The sequence below is a fragment of the Pseudonaja textilis genome, chromosome 1 (genome assembly GCF_049901715.1).
Source record: "Pseudonaja textilis isolate UNSWEBS1 chromosome 1, rPseTex1.2, whole genome shotgun sequence".
Classification (NCBI taxonomy): Eukaryota; Metazoa; Chordata; class Lepidosauria; order Squamata; family Elapidae; genus Pseudonaja; species Pseudonaja textilis.
This window is the reverse complement of record NC_141990.1, coordinates 331,930,656-331,943,612: the sequence shown is the minus strand read 5'-3', so window position 1 is coordinate 331,943,612 and position 12,957 is coordinate 331,930,656. Positions and strand designations below refer to the sequence as shown.

Genomic DNA, 12,957 nt, shown 5'->3' with positions numbered 1-12,957 from the left:
GAAGCTTAAGACCATCTGAAGAAGAATGGGTTCTTTAGTTTAATTTACTTTACTTTATTGTCATTGCACCTCGTACAATGAAATTAAATACCATTAACTTTGCTGTGTGGACAAAATTGAATTTGGGAGTCAACAATGCACATCTATGTATCCACCTCTGCAGTTAAAGACAGAATAATCTTCTTCTTTTTTTAAATAAATTTTATTGATTTTACAATTAAAACAAACCAACAACACATACATAAATGAAAGAGAGAAAAAGAAGAAAGGGAGAAGAAAATAGACAGAAAAAAATAGAAAACAATTAAAAACATTCTCATCTTCAACAGTTTGTAAAACCTCTTTTTTATCCTTCTTTTATGCCATATACACACACCTAATCCTTACATATATCTGTGTATCACTACTATGGATTTATCCTATCCTCTTTTGCCTTTTAGTGTAAAGTCTATCTTTGGTCTATCCATTTGCACCAGCAGTTCCAGCTGTTGTAGTATATTAAAGTGTCTTTATTTTTTAATGCCAAAGTTAATTTGTCCATTTCTGCACAACTTGAAATTTTTTGAATGATCATCTCCTCTGATGGAACATGAGGCTGCTTCCAACATTGTGCAAAAGCCAATCTGGCCACTGTCAAAATGTGCATTATCATATATTTCACTTTTTTTTGATATTTGTTTATCAAAGATCCCTAACAGAAAGGACTCTGGTTTGAATTCGATCTGTTATCTTGTCATTCCTTCCAGCCAATTTCTAATTTTCTGCCAATATTTTTGAGCTTCTGTACAGGACATATTTTCCACATATGGAAAAAAGTTCCCTCTTTTTTTTTGCATTTCCAGCAATTCGGACTCATATTGGGGTGCATCTTCGCTAATCTCGAAGGAGGAAGGTGCCATCTATAAAACATTTTATAGGCATTTTCTTTGTATGCTACCGATTTTGTAATTTTATTATTTCTACCCCAGACCTTTTCCCATTCTGTAATGGTGATGCTACGTCCTATATTCCTACTCCAGGCTATCATGTTCCCTTTTACAATTTCTTCTTCTAATTCTACTTCTAATAAATAATTATAAAATTTTGTTATATTTTTTTTTGCCTGATCCTAATAAAATTTTATCTAATTGCTGGAGTTTATTGTTAATTCTGAATTCTTTCTTGTCCTGTTTATATCTACTTGGAATTTGAAGATATGCCCACTGATCAATTTTTAGTCCCTGCTCTTGAAGTTCTTGCCGCGATTTCAAATTTCCTTGTGTATCCAATAGATCCTTATATTTATTCATTTTAGTGATATCCAGATTATTTGGGTAAATCATCGCCTCCATTGTTGAAATCCAAATTGGTATTTTTAAATAGTGTTTTTTCCGTACTTTCTTCCAATTAGTTAATAATGAGTCTCTGATTAGGTGTCTGTGAAAATATTTCTGGCTAGTTTTCCCTACATCCCATAAAAAAGCATGCCACCCCCTCTGCAACTCATGGCCTTCTAAGAATAATATTCTCTTATTGGTTAAATTCACCATTCCTTCAACTGTACTAAAGAGGCTGCACTATAATACAACTCCCAATTTGGAAGTGCCAGCTCTCCCCTGCTCTTCATATCCTGCATTGCCTTTAAATTTATTCTAGGTTTTTTCCCTTGCCAGATAAATTTTACAGTTATTTTATTAAGTTCTTCAAAAAATTTTTTGTGTACTTTGATTGGGATCGTCTGAAATATATATAGGAATTTTGGAAGAATGTTCTTTTAATAGCAGCAATCCTGCCTAATAATGACAGTTGCAGCTTGCCCCATGTTTCTAAATCCTTCTTTACCTGTTGCATCAATTTATCGTAATTATTTTCCTTAAGTGTCTTACAATGTGCTGTCAACCATATTCCTAAGTATTTAACTTTCTTTATCACTTGTATTCCCATAACTTCTTCTAGTTCTATTTTCTGTTTTTCTGTTAAATTTTTAGTCATTACTTTTGTTTTCTTCCTATTAATTTTAAGTCCTGCTACTGCTCCAAATTGTTCTAATTCATTCATCAATTTTAGTCCATACCATCCGCAAACGCTTGCAACTTATATTCTTCTTTCTTAACCTTTAATCCTTTTATGTCTGGGTTCTGTCTAATTCGCATTAGTAATGTTTCTAATGATAATATGAAGAGCAGGGGTGAGAGTGGGCAGCCCTGTCTGACTCCTTTTTCTATTTTTATTGGGCGGGTATATTCCCCATTTATTATAATATTAGCCTGTTGTGTATCATAAATGGTAGTTATAGTATTTTCAAATTTTTTCAAAATTTATAAATTTTTTGGATTAAAAATTGCCAATTTAAATTATCAAAGACCTTCTCTGCATCTAAAAACATAAGTGCAATTTGTTTTTGGGGTGGGCTTCGTAAAATTCTAAGACATCTAGTACTATTCTTAAGTTGTTCCTGATTTGTCTGGTCGGGAGAAATCCATTTTGATCTTCATATATATGCTCATTTAACATTCTTTTTAGTCTACTTGCTATAATAGAAAATAATCTTCTAACAGATTATTGATTTAGTTAGCAGATTTTCTGGGACTGCGGCTCAAATGTCTTGAGTTTAATGTATCTCCTTAAATTTAGACACAATAAAGAAGAGCTGTTGCTCTTTATTCATAAGAAAGAAAATTGTGCTGTACAGAGAAGAGGATTAAAAAAGGAAAGAGAGCTTGAATGGGTTTTTCCTCTTGCTCCTAGGTCAGCGCTTGGCATCTGGAGACAGCTGTACCCGTTTTCCAGATCTCTGCTGAGCCTCCAGACCAATGGCTCTGTGGAACTGTGTTTGTACCAAGGCTGGTGATTGTGACTGTATCTGAACGGGGTGTTTTCAGCCTGTGGGACAGCATCAGTGGACAGCTACACTCCAAGCAGGAACTGATAGGGCTGGGAGAAGAGACACCAACATGCACTATATTGCTCCACACACTGGGCAGGATGGTGGCCGGCTTCAGCAAGGGCTCTCTCTTGATGGTGCTTGTTCTTCTACTATATCCCTACTTAGGGAGAGGGAACATGGGTCACCCAAGAGATATCTTTGGATGTGGGAACAGTAGGATGCCACAGTGTTTTGGTTTTGTTGCAGATGCCTTGGAGAAATCTTATTTCAGGCCTGAGGAGCCTTTTGGTATTAGGGACCCTACAGATAGTCCTCAATTTATAACTATGCATTTAGTGACTATATGAATTTCCAATGGCCCCCCAAAAAGGGACTTACAACTGGCTCTTGGACTTACAACCATCTCAGCATTTCCATAATTACATGACCAACATTCAGGTGCTTGACAACTGACATGCATTTGTGATGGTTGCAGCATCTCAGGTTCATATGATCACCATTTGTAACCTTCTCAGCTAGCTTCCAAAAAGCAAAGTCAGCTGGAGAACCAGATTCACTTCGCAACTGTGGCAAAAAAAAGTCCATCCCTGTCCTACAACTCTTCAAGGTTTTAAGCAACCTTATCCTGTCCCTCTTTGGAGATGGACCAGCGTTGCTGGTGGTGGGTGGGCGGGGAATGTGGGCAAGCATGCATGAAGCTCCATTTGCACAAGCAGTGGGTGTACACGCACCCCACTTGCACAATGGAACTTTGTGTGTGCATGCACTAGTTCGACACTCGTGCACTTGCCCACCGTTTGCACAGCTCAGTTCCAAATGGGCCATAATGCTGGATCAGGCCAGAGCCCAGGAGTTGGGGACCCCTGATCTAGCAATAGCAATAGCACTTAGACTTATATACCCCTTCACAGTGCTTCACAGCCCTCTCTAAGTGGTTTATAGCATCTCCTGTGCACCCCTGCCCCCCGCACATGCGTACCAAATACCTGATAATCAGCTGTTGGGTGGTGGCGCACGTGTGGATTTGCAGTGGGGCTCTTCCAGGCGACCTCTCGCATGCCGGCAGAAATGGCTCTGCGTGCCACTTCTGGCATGTGTGCCATAGGTTCGCCATCACGGATATAGAACATCTTACTTCCAGAATTATAACTCTTTCATGGGATCAGTAGGTACTCAGGCTTTCTCTACTCTATCCTTATATCCAAGAAAGCTAAAATGCCCAGGTTGGGAATGGATTCAAACCATTTCTTTCTTCCTCTTTCTTTCTTTCTTTCTTTCTTTCTTTCTTTCTTTCTTTCTTTCTTTCTTTCTTTCTTTCTTTCTTTCCTTCCTTCCTTCCTTCCTTCCTTCCTTCCTTCCTTCCTTCCTTCCTTCCTTCCTTCCTTCCTTCCTTCCTTCACTTACTTACTTACTTACTTACTTACTTACTTACTTACTTACTTACCATGGGGTAAATCTGGGCGGCTTACAGTTACATCTAAGCTAAAACATAAAAAGTTAAAACCAAATATTAAAAACAAAGACACATGGCGAGGATGGGGGCGGAATGGGATGGAGGTGAGATCTCTTATTACTCAATCAACCACCCCCAATCGTGCCTCTCTTGACAGATCTCTTCTGATGGACACAGCCTGCTGGAAAAGCTCCCAGAAAGGATCAGCTTTGTGGTGCTTTCAAAAGACGAATCTCTCCTGGCAACAGGTTTGAGTGAATATCCTGCTCCCTTACTCTACATTGGTGAATAATGTCATTTAATAGCTGTATCATATCAACAAAGTAGCTGCCTAAGGCTAATGCTGATCTTCTAATCTCTGTAAGCCTAGAAGATTGGCTTTAATCACTTGACACTTGGCAAAAACTAGCAAAAAATTTTTTTGCCAGCGGGCACATTTGGGATGTTCAGCATATGTTGTCGTAATTGTTATTGTTACTTAAATCTGTCTACTACTGAATCATGTAGACTTCTTACAGCTTACAAAAAGTAAAATGCAATGATGGGACATTCTTACAAAAATGATTTCTATAATGGCTGTCTTTAATCATGAAATTTCCATTCATCAGAAGGGTCCCTTCATGGTCTCTCACCATCCCCACCTAGATGTCTTCTATATTCTAATCTAGTTAGCTTTGTCTTTGACTCTCTCTCTTTCTTTTTAGCAATTTTGCACCTAAAATGTACATCTTATATTGAGACTGGAGGCATTCTGATCAATCTAGATGGTGCTAGATGCTGGTACTTTGCCTTATGTCAGCTTCCCACTTAATTTTGTAAATAAGAAGTAGGAAGGAAAGTAGGGGCGAATTAAGGAGGGCATTGGGCATAGCCCTATCATAGTCCACTTCCAAGACAATAGCTTCTTTACACATAAAGCTCTCCCTCACATCCCAAAAATAAAAAACCACCATACTCTGAAAACAATTATAGTTGGCTATTGACTTGGCACGGAGTGCCAAAGACAAGGCCCGCAGGCGAGATCCAGCCTGCATGGTGTTTAGAACTGGGCTGCGGGACTGCCCTAGAAACAGCAAAGTACCTCTGCCAGTGAAAATGGAGCTCGTGAGGGTCACACTTTGCCTTCCCGAGCTCTATTTTTGCTGACAGAAGGTTGCAGGAGGCCATCGCAGCCAAAAACAGAGTTTGGGAGCCCAGTTTCACTAGCAGAGTGCTTGGGCCACTACAGGTGCCCCCAGTGTAAATGACATCGAGCTGGTCATGCTTCCCAATCTTGATGCAGCCCTCAATGAAACTGAGTTTGACATCCCTGCCTTGGCAGGAGTGGCAGGTTATCTATTGTCTTGGCAGGGATGTGTGTCAATGTGGATGTATAAGCTATGGTTCAGTTGGGTTATTGGCCAATGCAATGAGCTTTTTGCACACCAGAGTGCCAGAGCAGAACCTGATATTTGAGTTCCTATTCAGTTCTTACGTGACCTACATATTTGCATGCTTTTCATGATGACCTCATCATGCCTGCACCGTCATTTTAACATCATCGCACTTATTATGGACGCCACTATCTCATTTTGCATACTGCATTGTTCCAGGTTTTGGGCACCGTGTAAGAGTTTTCCTGGGCAACGTGACAGGATTCCATCAACTCCTGGCCTCAGATTTGCTGCATTCTGCTGAGGTTTGTGCAGCTGCTATTTCAGCAGATCATACCACCATCGTCACAAGTTCCCAGGATGAATGCATATGGGTAAGAGGCATAGGGTAATGTTTCAAAACAGGTGTGTTTCACATGTGACTAAGGCAAGGGCATTCTATGATGAGGGCGGTGGGGGTCGGGGGGAGGAAACAAGTCAAATTGGCCATTGTGTGGTTGAAGCTATATGTATCATGCACGTGATGGGCATAAAAAGAGCTGAAGTTTCAATCACACAGTTACAGCTGTGTATGGGATTAGCTTAGTTGTAGCTAAGATTAGGTCAGGATTTATTAGGGCAGTTTTCATAGCTCAAAAGGATAGAAAACTATGTTACTACTTGTCAGGAAGCCTCACACAGACACGTTTCTGTTAGAGTTTGGGGGAGAGAAAGAAAGACTTCTGCTGCTTTCCTTGCATGAAGCCAAAAGTCTCTCTTTCTCTCCCCACCCCACCCCCCAACACCCCTGAGAATGAAGCTGAAGACGGTATCTTGCAATCCCAAATAAAGAATGATGGATTGGTAGGAAAACAGGGTGGGGAATTTTCCTGCAGACTTTTTTTGGGATTTTCCCAGGGTCTCTGGTCTCTGGTCCACAGGATTTAAAATTATGAATTTGGTGGTCCCTGAGGACAGGTTGTTTATAAGTACTCTAGAAGTATTTTCCTTTTAACCAGGAAGAACTTTTAAATAAATGCATAGGATCATGTTGTCAAGCACAGCTAGGAAGTTTCACTATTCTTGGGCTGAAAAATCAGACCACTTTTCTAGCCTCTGAGATCCAAATCTTTATCTCTGGTTCATAGCTCCTAAACCTGTTTTGCTCAATGAGCTCCACCATGCAATGAAATTGTCTCCTTCCTTAGTCAGCTTCTTCTTCTACCTAGGTCTGGTGTCTAGCCAAACAGGGTTTGCTGACAGATGTTTTGACTGATACCGGGACGCCTTCTACACACCTGGCTCTCTGGGATGTTACCCTGGTATCCGCCTCTTGCCACACATCTCACCTCAGAGTCTGGGACCTCAGCTGTGATCGCAAGCACAAACTACTCCCACCTTATATGGCAAGCAAGAGCTGCATCAGGCTTTCCCACAATGCCAAATACATTTATTTTCCCCAAGATTATTACAGCTCTAGTGTTGTCATTTGGGATACAGAGGCAGGTAAGTGATACCCCTGCCAAAAAGTTTAGCAGAGAAACTTTGGGTCAAATGCTCCAGAACAGAAAGAGGGAAACTTTGGGGGCATTTGGAGTTTGGAGAGCATGTCAGGGACATTCTGGCAAAATAGCTGTAATAGAGAGACTCGCCATTCACAAAGTGACTTACCAGAAAGCAGATTGATTAGATTGTATCTCTGAGAACTATATCTCTTCCTTTCCACTGTTGGCAATGTCATAGTTTAAATTGATGGGATATGGAGCATACCTGCCTACCAGACTGAGTCAAAGGGGCAAAGACAACTGTAGATAGTCCTGTACCTGTAGATATGACCCCTCTGTTAGTAATAGCAATAGCACTTAAAGGTATATAACCTTTCATAGTGATTCACAGCCCTCTCTAAGAGGTTTCAACATTGCCTTCAACATTCTGGGTCCTCATTTTACCAATCTTGGAAGAATGGAAGGCTGAGTCAACCTTGAGCAGGTCAGGATTGAACTCCTGGCAATGAGCAGAGTTAGCCTGCAGTACTGAATTCTAACCACTGTGCCACTATGGCTCTGATAGCCAGGCCTCCTATCTTCCATAGATAATGGTTCACCAGGTATTTTTTTTTCCTTTCTGAGAATACTATTGCCTTGCTTAGCAATAGAAATTCCAGTTCCAACTGTGGTTGTAAGTCGAGAAGTACCTACAGCAGGAGGAATTGGCAGTGCTTGTTGACATTTGTCTCCCACCAGGAAAGGAGCATGATAAATTGGATGCATCGGCTCCAGTCCAGTGTCTGGAAGTGGCTGAGCAGAAGAATCTTCTCTTTGTTGGACTGGTTTCTGGAACAGTGCTGGTGTTTCCCTTGGATTCCAGGCAAGATGTTGGTTGCATCCCTCCATCAGAGAACCCAAAACCCATTTGCAACTTGGCACTCACTCAGAAGGAAGATCAGCTGGCAGTTGCCTGTGATGACCTTGTGCAGGTCCTGGATCTGCATCAGGAAGAGATGGGTCTCTTGATTGACCGCCCGGCTTACACCTTTTACACACAGATCCCTGGTGCCACAATTTCTAACGTGGCTCTTCTGTCTGGATACCGGGTGCTCTATGGAATGACCAATGGGGAGCTCTTCATGTACTACTGCTTGGAGGCCCATGTGTTCCCACTAGAAGCTCATGGGAACTGCATCACCTGCCTGATGACCAGCCATGGAGAGAAATGGCTGCTGAGTGGCTCAGAAGATTCACTGCTGTGTCTCTGGGATGTTCAGCTCTGCTCCTGGGAGCACCAGATGTTTTTCCAGAAGGTAGAATTTCTGCTCTTCCACAAAGTTGGTATGTCCAGTTAGAATGTAAAACTGACATTAGAGGAGAGATGGAAGGTAATCCTGAGGGAACAGAGGAGCATTAACATCTGAAGACTTCAGAACAGCTACCATGATGGGGAATTAAAATATTAACATTTCCTCAAATCTCAATCTCAGTACATGAAGCTTTTCACAGTAATTGGCAGCACTTAGCTGATCTTAAGAAAGCTAGATTCAGATCTAATTCATACTTGCATGGGAGAGTCCCAGGAAATGCCTGAGATAGGAATATTAAAAAAACCCTCTAGAAGGACATTGTAAATCTTATCTGTACTGTGCCAAGAAAGCAATTTTGTATCTGTTTCGTGAAAAGAAATCAAGTGATTGAGGGAGAGCTAGAGTTTACTATTGAATTGACTTGGGTGCCTTCTTTATTTAGATATATTCTCCTGCCCATTATTCATAATTTTCATTCTAGAGATACTAGCTTCCAGAAAAGAGGCAGGTTAGCACAAACAGTTTGTTGGTGTGGTCCATGGAGATGGCATTCCTTGAATGGAAGGACTTGGACATAATCCACTTTCAAGGCAGAGACCCTGGGAATAGACGGTAGCAAAGATATCCAGCTTTCAAGCAATTAAGGGTTTTAGAGATGGATAATCTAGTCTAAATCTGACTGCATTGAAGAGAAGTTTTAGAAAAAATATATTTTCCTTCTGTTTGCTATCACTCCAACAGTGGCTTTTATGTTTATCTCTAGAGACTCACCTCAGCAAGTTTATTTGTCTCCTGTTTGCTCTCCCACTGATCTGGTCTTGCATGTTGTTTTTCAGTTTGTTTTCTGGTAGAATTGAATTACTTTTCCAAAACATTGTTTGTTTGTTTGTTCCTTTCTTCCCAGCAAGATTCCTTTTCCCGTGACATTTTCTGTGCATGTTTTTCAATGGATGACCAGTACCTGTTCATCAGCTCTTTGGATCAACGTATTACAGTGTGGGATGTCTCACGAGGTAAGCATATTTTTAGGAATCTGCAAGTTTGGACACTGTTATCTTATAAGGTAGCACTCTCAAAGCTTGTCATAAAGTTGGGGGAATAAACCAAGGTGTCTTCATCTCCTTCAAATGTGTGGTAGGATATTGAAGCAGGTGTGGGGTGAAGAAGGGTAAAGAAATTCAAGATAGTAGCTCCAACTGTGTGATTAAAGCTGCTATCTGGATCCCTCCTGCTGAAATGCTGTGAGGTGGAAAAAATGTTTGAATATAATTTGAGTTCCTTGTTGTGACACTGGCATGTTCCCATTTTCCACAGGGGCCCTCTTAGCAGTTCAGTTTGTGCATGCAAAAATTACCAGGATGGTGTCAACAGCTGAAGGCTTTGTTGCAACAACACAACTTGGCTACCTCATGCGGGAGAGATTCCACAGCCCACAGGCCATCAACTTTTGCAATGATATGCTCAGCAGTGTTAAAGCAACGTACACAATGAAATCTCGGCCAAAAGAGAGCCAGAATCCAGGAGAGATTCAGGGCAATCTAAGGAATGCTCCGAGCTGTACCAACAAGCTATCACAAATTTGTAGGATTGTGTGAAGTAACGACAAAGACTGACAAAGAATGACTTGAATGTCTACCTTGTCATCCACAAGTGAACTTCACTTGGTTGTTTCCTCACTTCCTTAGAGTATTTGTTTATTTTTCTGCCTTTACTATTGTTTATAAATAACTCAAGGCAGCAAACATACCTAATACTCCTCCCTCCTCCTATTTGCCCCACAACAGCCCTGTGAGGTGGGTTGGGCTGAAAGAGAGTGACTAGCTCAAAGTCACCCACTCTGTTTTTTATGCCCAAAGCAGGACCAGAACTCACGGTCTCTAGTTCCTAGGCCAGCACCTTAACCATTAGTTCAAACTGCTTTTTATTTCCTTATTATCACTGAACCTTGAGTTCTGGAATAGAATGACTACCTAATATAGGAGACAGCAACCTTTTAGCGGTGGACATTTGGGAGAGCTTACATAATACAGTGATAGGCTATTTCTTCTTATTTTTTCTGCTAGGATTTGAAAGTATTGTATGAGTTTAATAGAAGAATAAGGACAATCCACAATAGATTATGAAAATGTCAGAATTCTTAGAAATAGCAAAACTGACCTGTTTAGTCAGAGAAAAAAAAACACCAAAACTTTTTCAAAAGATTGGAAACTTATATGGTTTTTTTGCTGAAAGAAGAAATAATGATGAATGACGATTTATGGATTTCAAGATTAAGAAAGATTTGAATTAAAAGAAGGACTTATATAATATCTAAAATGGAGGAGGGGCAATAAGATTGTAGCTATTGAAGGTTAGAAGTCATTTATATATCTTTTGAGTTTATTTTTTCCACTTTTTTGTTTGTTTCTTTTTATTCTATGGGGAAAAATCATAATATAAATAAAGAACTATGAGTGTATAGGAATTATTTGTTCTTAGCAACCCTATTTAAGTTTTCATTAGAAATATTTTGGGCTCCTTACCTCAAAATAGCAGAAAACTGGTCTACTGGTTTTCAGCAATGGTAGGAAGCCATCCCAGGTGCTGCTACAGGAAAGATTAGGGCTGGCTCATTCTCTGTATCCTAGACTGCGTAAATCCATCCATGTTGGATATTCATGATCAGCTCTGACCATTTCTTTCTTATGGCAGGTAGCTGAATGTTTGAAGACTCATCAGGATCATATGTGTACAAAATTATTTTATAATCACTGGATTTTTTTTAATGAATGACATCTTCTAATTAAGGGGAATAATGGAGTTCAAGAGCAGTTTACAAATGAAAATGTTGCAAAATTCAAAATGGGTTTAAAATGCATATGTATTTGTAAATAAATTAAATATTGCAAAATAAATGTGTATTCCCTATTTTTTCTTTTTTCTTTTTATAAAGGAACAAAGACTTCTAGAAAGCCTATCTCAGATATTTGTTAAATTGTAAAATTGCATTAGTCCTAGACTTACAACCACAATTGGTACCAGAATTTCTATTCCTAAACAGGATAACTGCTAAGTGAATTGTGCCTGGTTTTCCAATCTCTTTTGCTCTGGTATTTAAGCAAATCACTTCATTTGTTAAGTGAGTCCTGCAGGTCCAGGCAGAAGAAGAAGATCATAGCTTCAAAATCTAAGGGACTGGTTTGGACAAAACTCAGCAGCACTTTTTGAGAAAAATAGGATTGCCAACATGATCGCCAATGTCTGATGATATAGCACAAAAAGAAAAAGATCAAATTTATATTAAAATTCTCTGTTGGTGATGTATGATAGGAGATGTAAAAGTGGCTTATTCAGTACAGGCAATCCTCAATTTACAATCATTAATTAAGTGATTTGAAGTTATAATGGCACTGAAAAAAGTGTCTTACAATTGGACCTCACACTTACAACTGTTGCAACATCTCCTTGGTCATATGATCAAAATTCACGTGTTTGGCAACCAGCACGTGTTTACAATACTTTAGTATCTAATTTGTGTCATGGGATCACCAACTGAAACCTTTCCAGTTAATTTCTGACAAGCAAAGTCAATGGAGGAAGCTGCTTTTGCTTAGCAACTATGTGATTCACTAAAAACTGCAGTGATTCATTTAATAAGAACAGGAAAAGGGTTTATAAGATTGGCTGCAAGTCATTTAGCAACTGCCTTGCTTAGCAATAGAAATTCTGGTTCCAGTTGTGCTCATACATTTGAGGACTATATTGTAAAAGCTCTGAAATATCCTGTCTAAACCTTGATATACTTTCCAATTTGTTCCTGAATCTATCCCTAATATTAGGCCAAACCTTACACCCCAACACTTTTGGTAGGGATGGGAGGAGCTGAGTGTGATGAATGTGAACCATCAGTAGACATTTCTTCTAGAGGCCCTACATTTCAAGCTACAGAGCTACTTTACATCCTACATTCTTTCCCCTAAATAATTTGTTTTAATAAGCTGTAAAAATGTACATAAATGCACAAATGTAAAGCAGAACCCACTTCTGCTTTTGGAACACAACTGCAATAATCTAATATGTTGCTCAATCCCAGCAACTTTAAGATGTGTGGACTTCAATTCCCAGAATCCCCCAGTCTGCAATTATGCGAGTTAAAAACCCACACACATTTTAAAGCTGCCAAGGTTGAGAAACATGATATAGATAAAATAATTGATGAAACAATTCCCATCCCTTTTGTATCTGAGTTCAAGGTTACAATATATTTACAAAGGGGCAAACTTGAGATGCAAAGCTGCTTTTAGTCATTTGACCTCTGCTTTCAACCATCCCCTTCCCTTGAACTATTCCCACCTGTCAATTGTTAGGGTGCTTTCTATCCACTTGTGCAAAAAGCTGGGGCAAGTTTCGACGTTTCTAACCTTGCTTTGCCTCTCCCATAATTAGACCCACCAGCTGTTTTTGACAAGCAACAGCAGCGGGAAACCATGATGGGAGAATACACCATCCC

General features: G+C 39.8%; 1 protein-coding gene across 1 annotated transcript in view; it reads left to right on the top strand.

Annotated features, from left to right (window-relative positions):
• The window catches only part of NWD1 (NACHT and WD repeat domain containing 1), a 31,730-nt gene extending 20,421 nt beyond the window's left edge, over positions 1 to 11,309 (top strand). The window contains exons 12-18 of the mRNA XM_087937245.1: positions 2,728 to 3,000; positions 4,477 to 4,567; positions 5,912 to 6,066; positions 6,901 to 7,177; positions 7,915 to 8,471; positions 9,373 to 9,481; positions 9,783 to 11,309. Of these exons, the coding sequence (XP_087793371.1) occupies positions 2,728 to 3,000; positions 4,477 to 4,567; positions 5,912 to 6,066; positions 6,901 to 7,177; positions 7,915 to 8,471; positions 9,373 to 9,481; positions 9,783 to 10,063 (1,743 nt within the window). The 3' untranslated portion in view covers positions 10,064 to 11,309. The remainder of the gene's footprint in view (positions 1 to 2,727; positions 3,001 to 4,476; positions 4,568 to 5,911; positions 6,067 to 6,900; positions 7,178 to 7,914; positions 8,472 to 9,372; positions 9,482 to 9,782) is intronic.
• Positions 11,310 to 12,957: the final 1,648 nt, after the last annotated feature.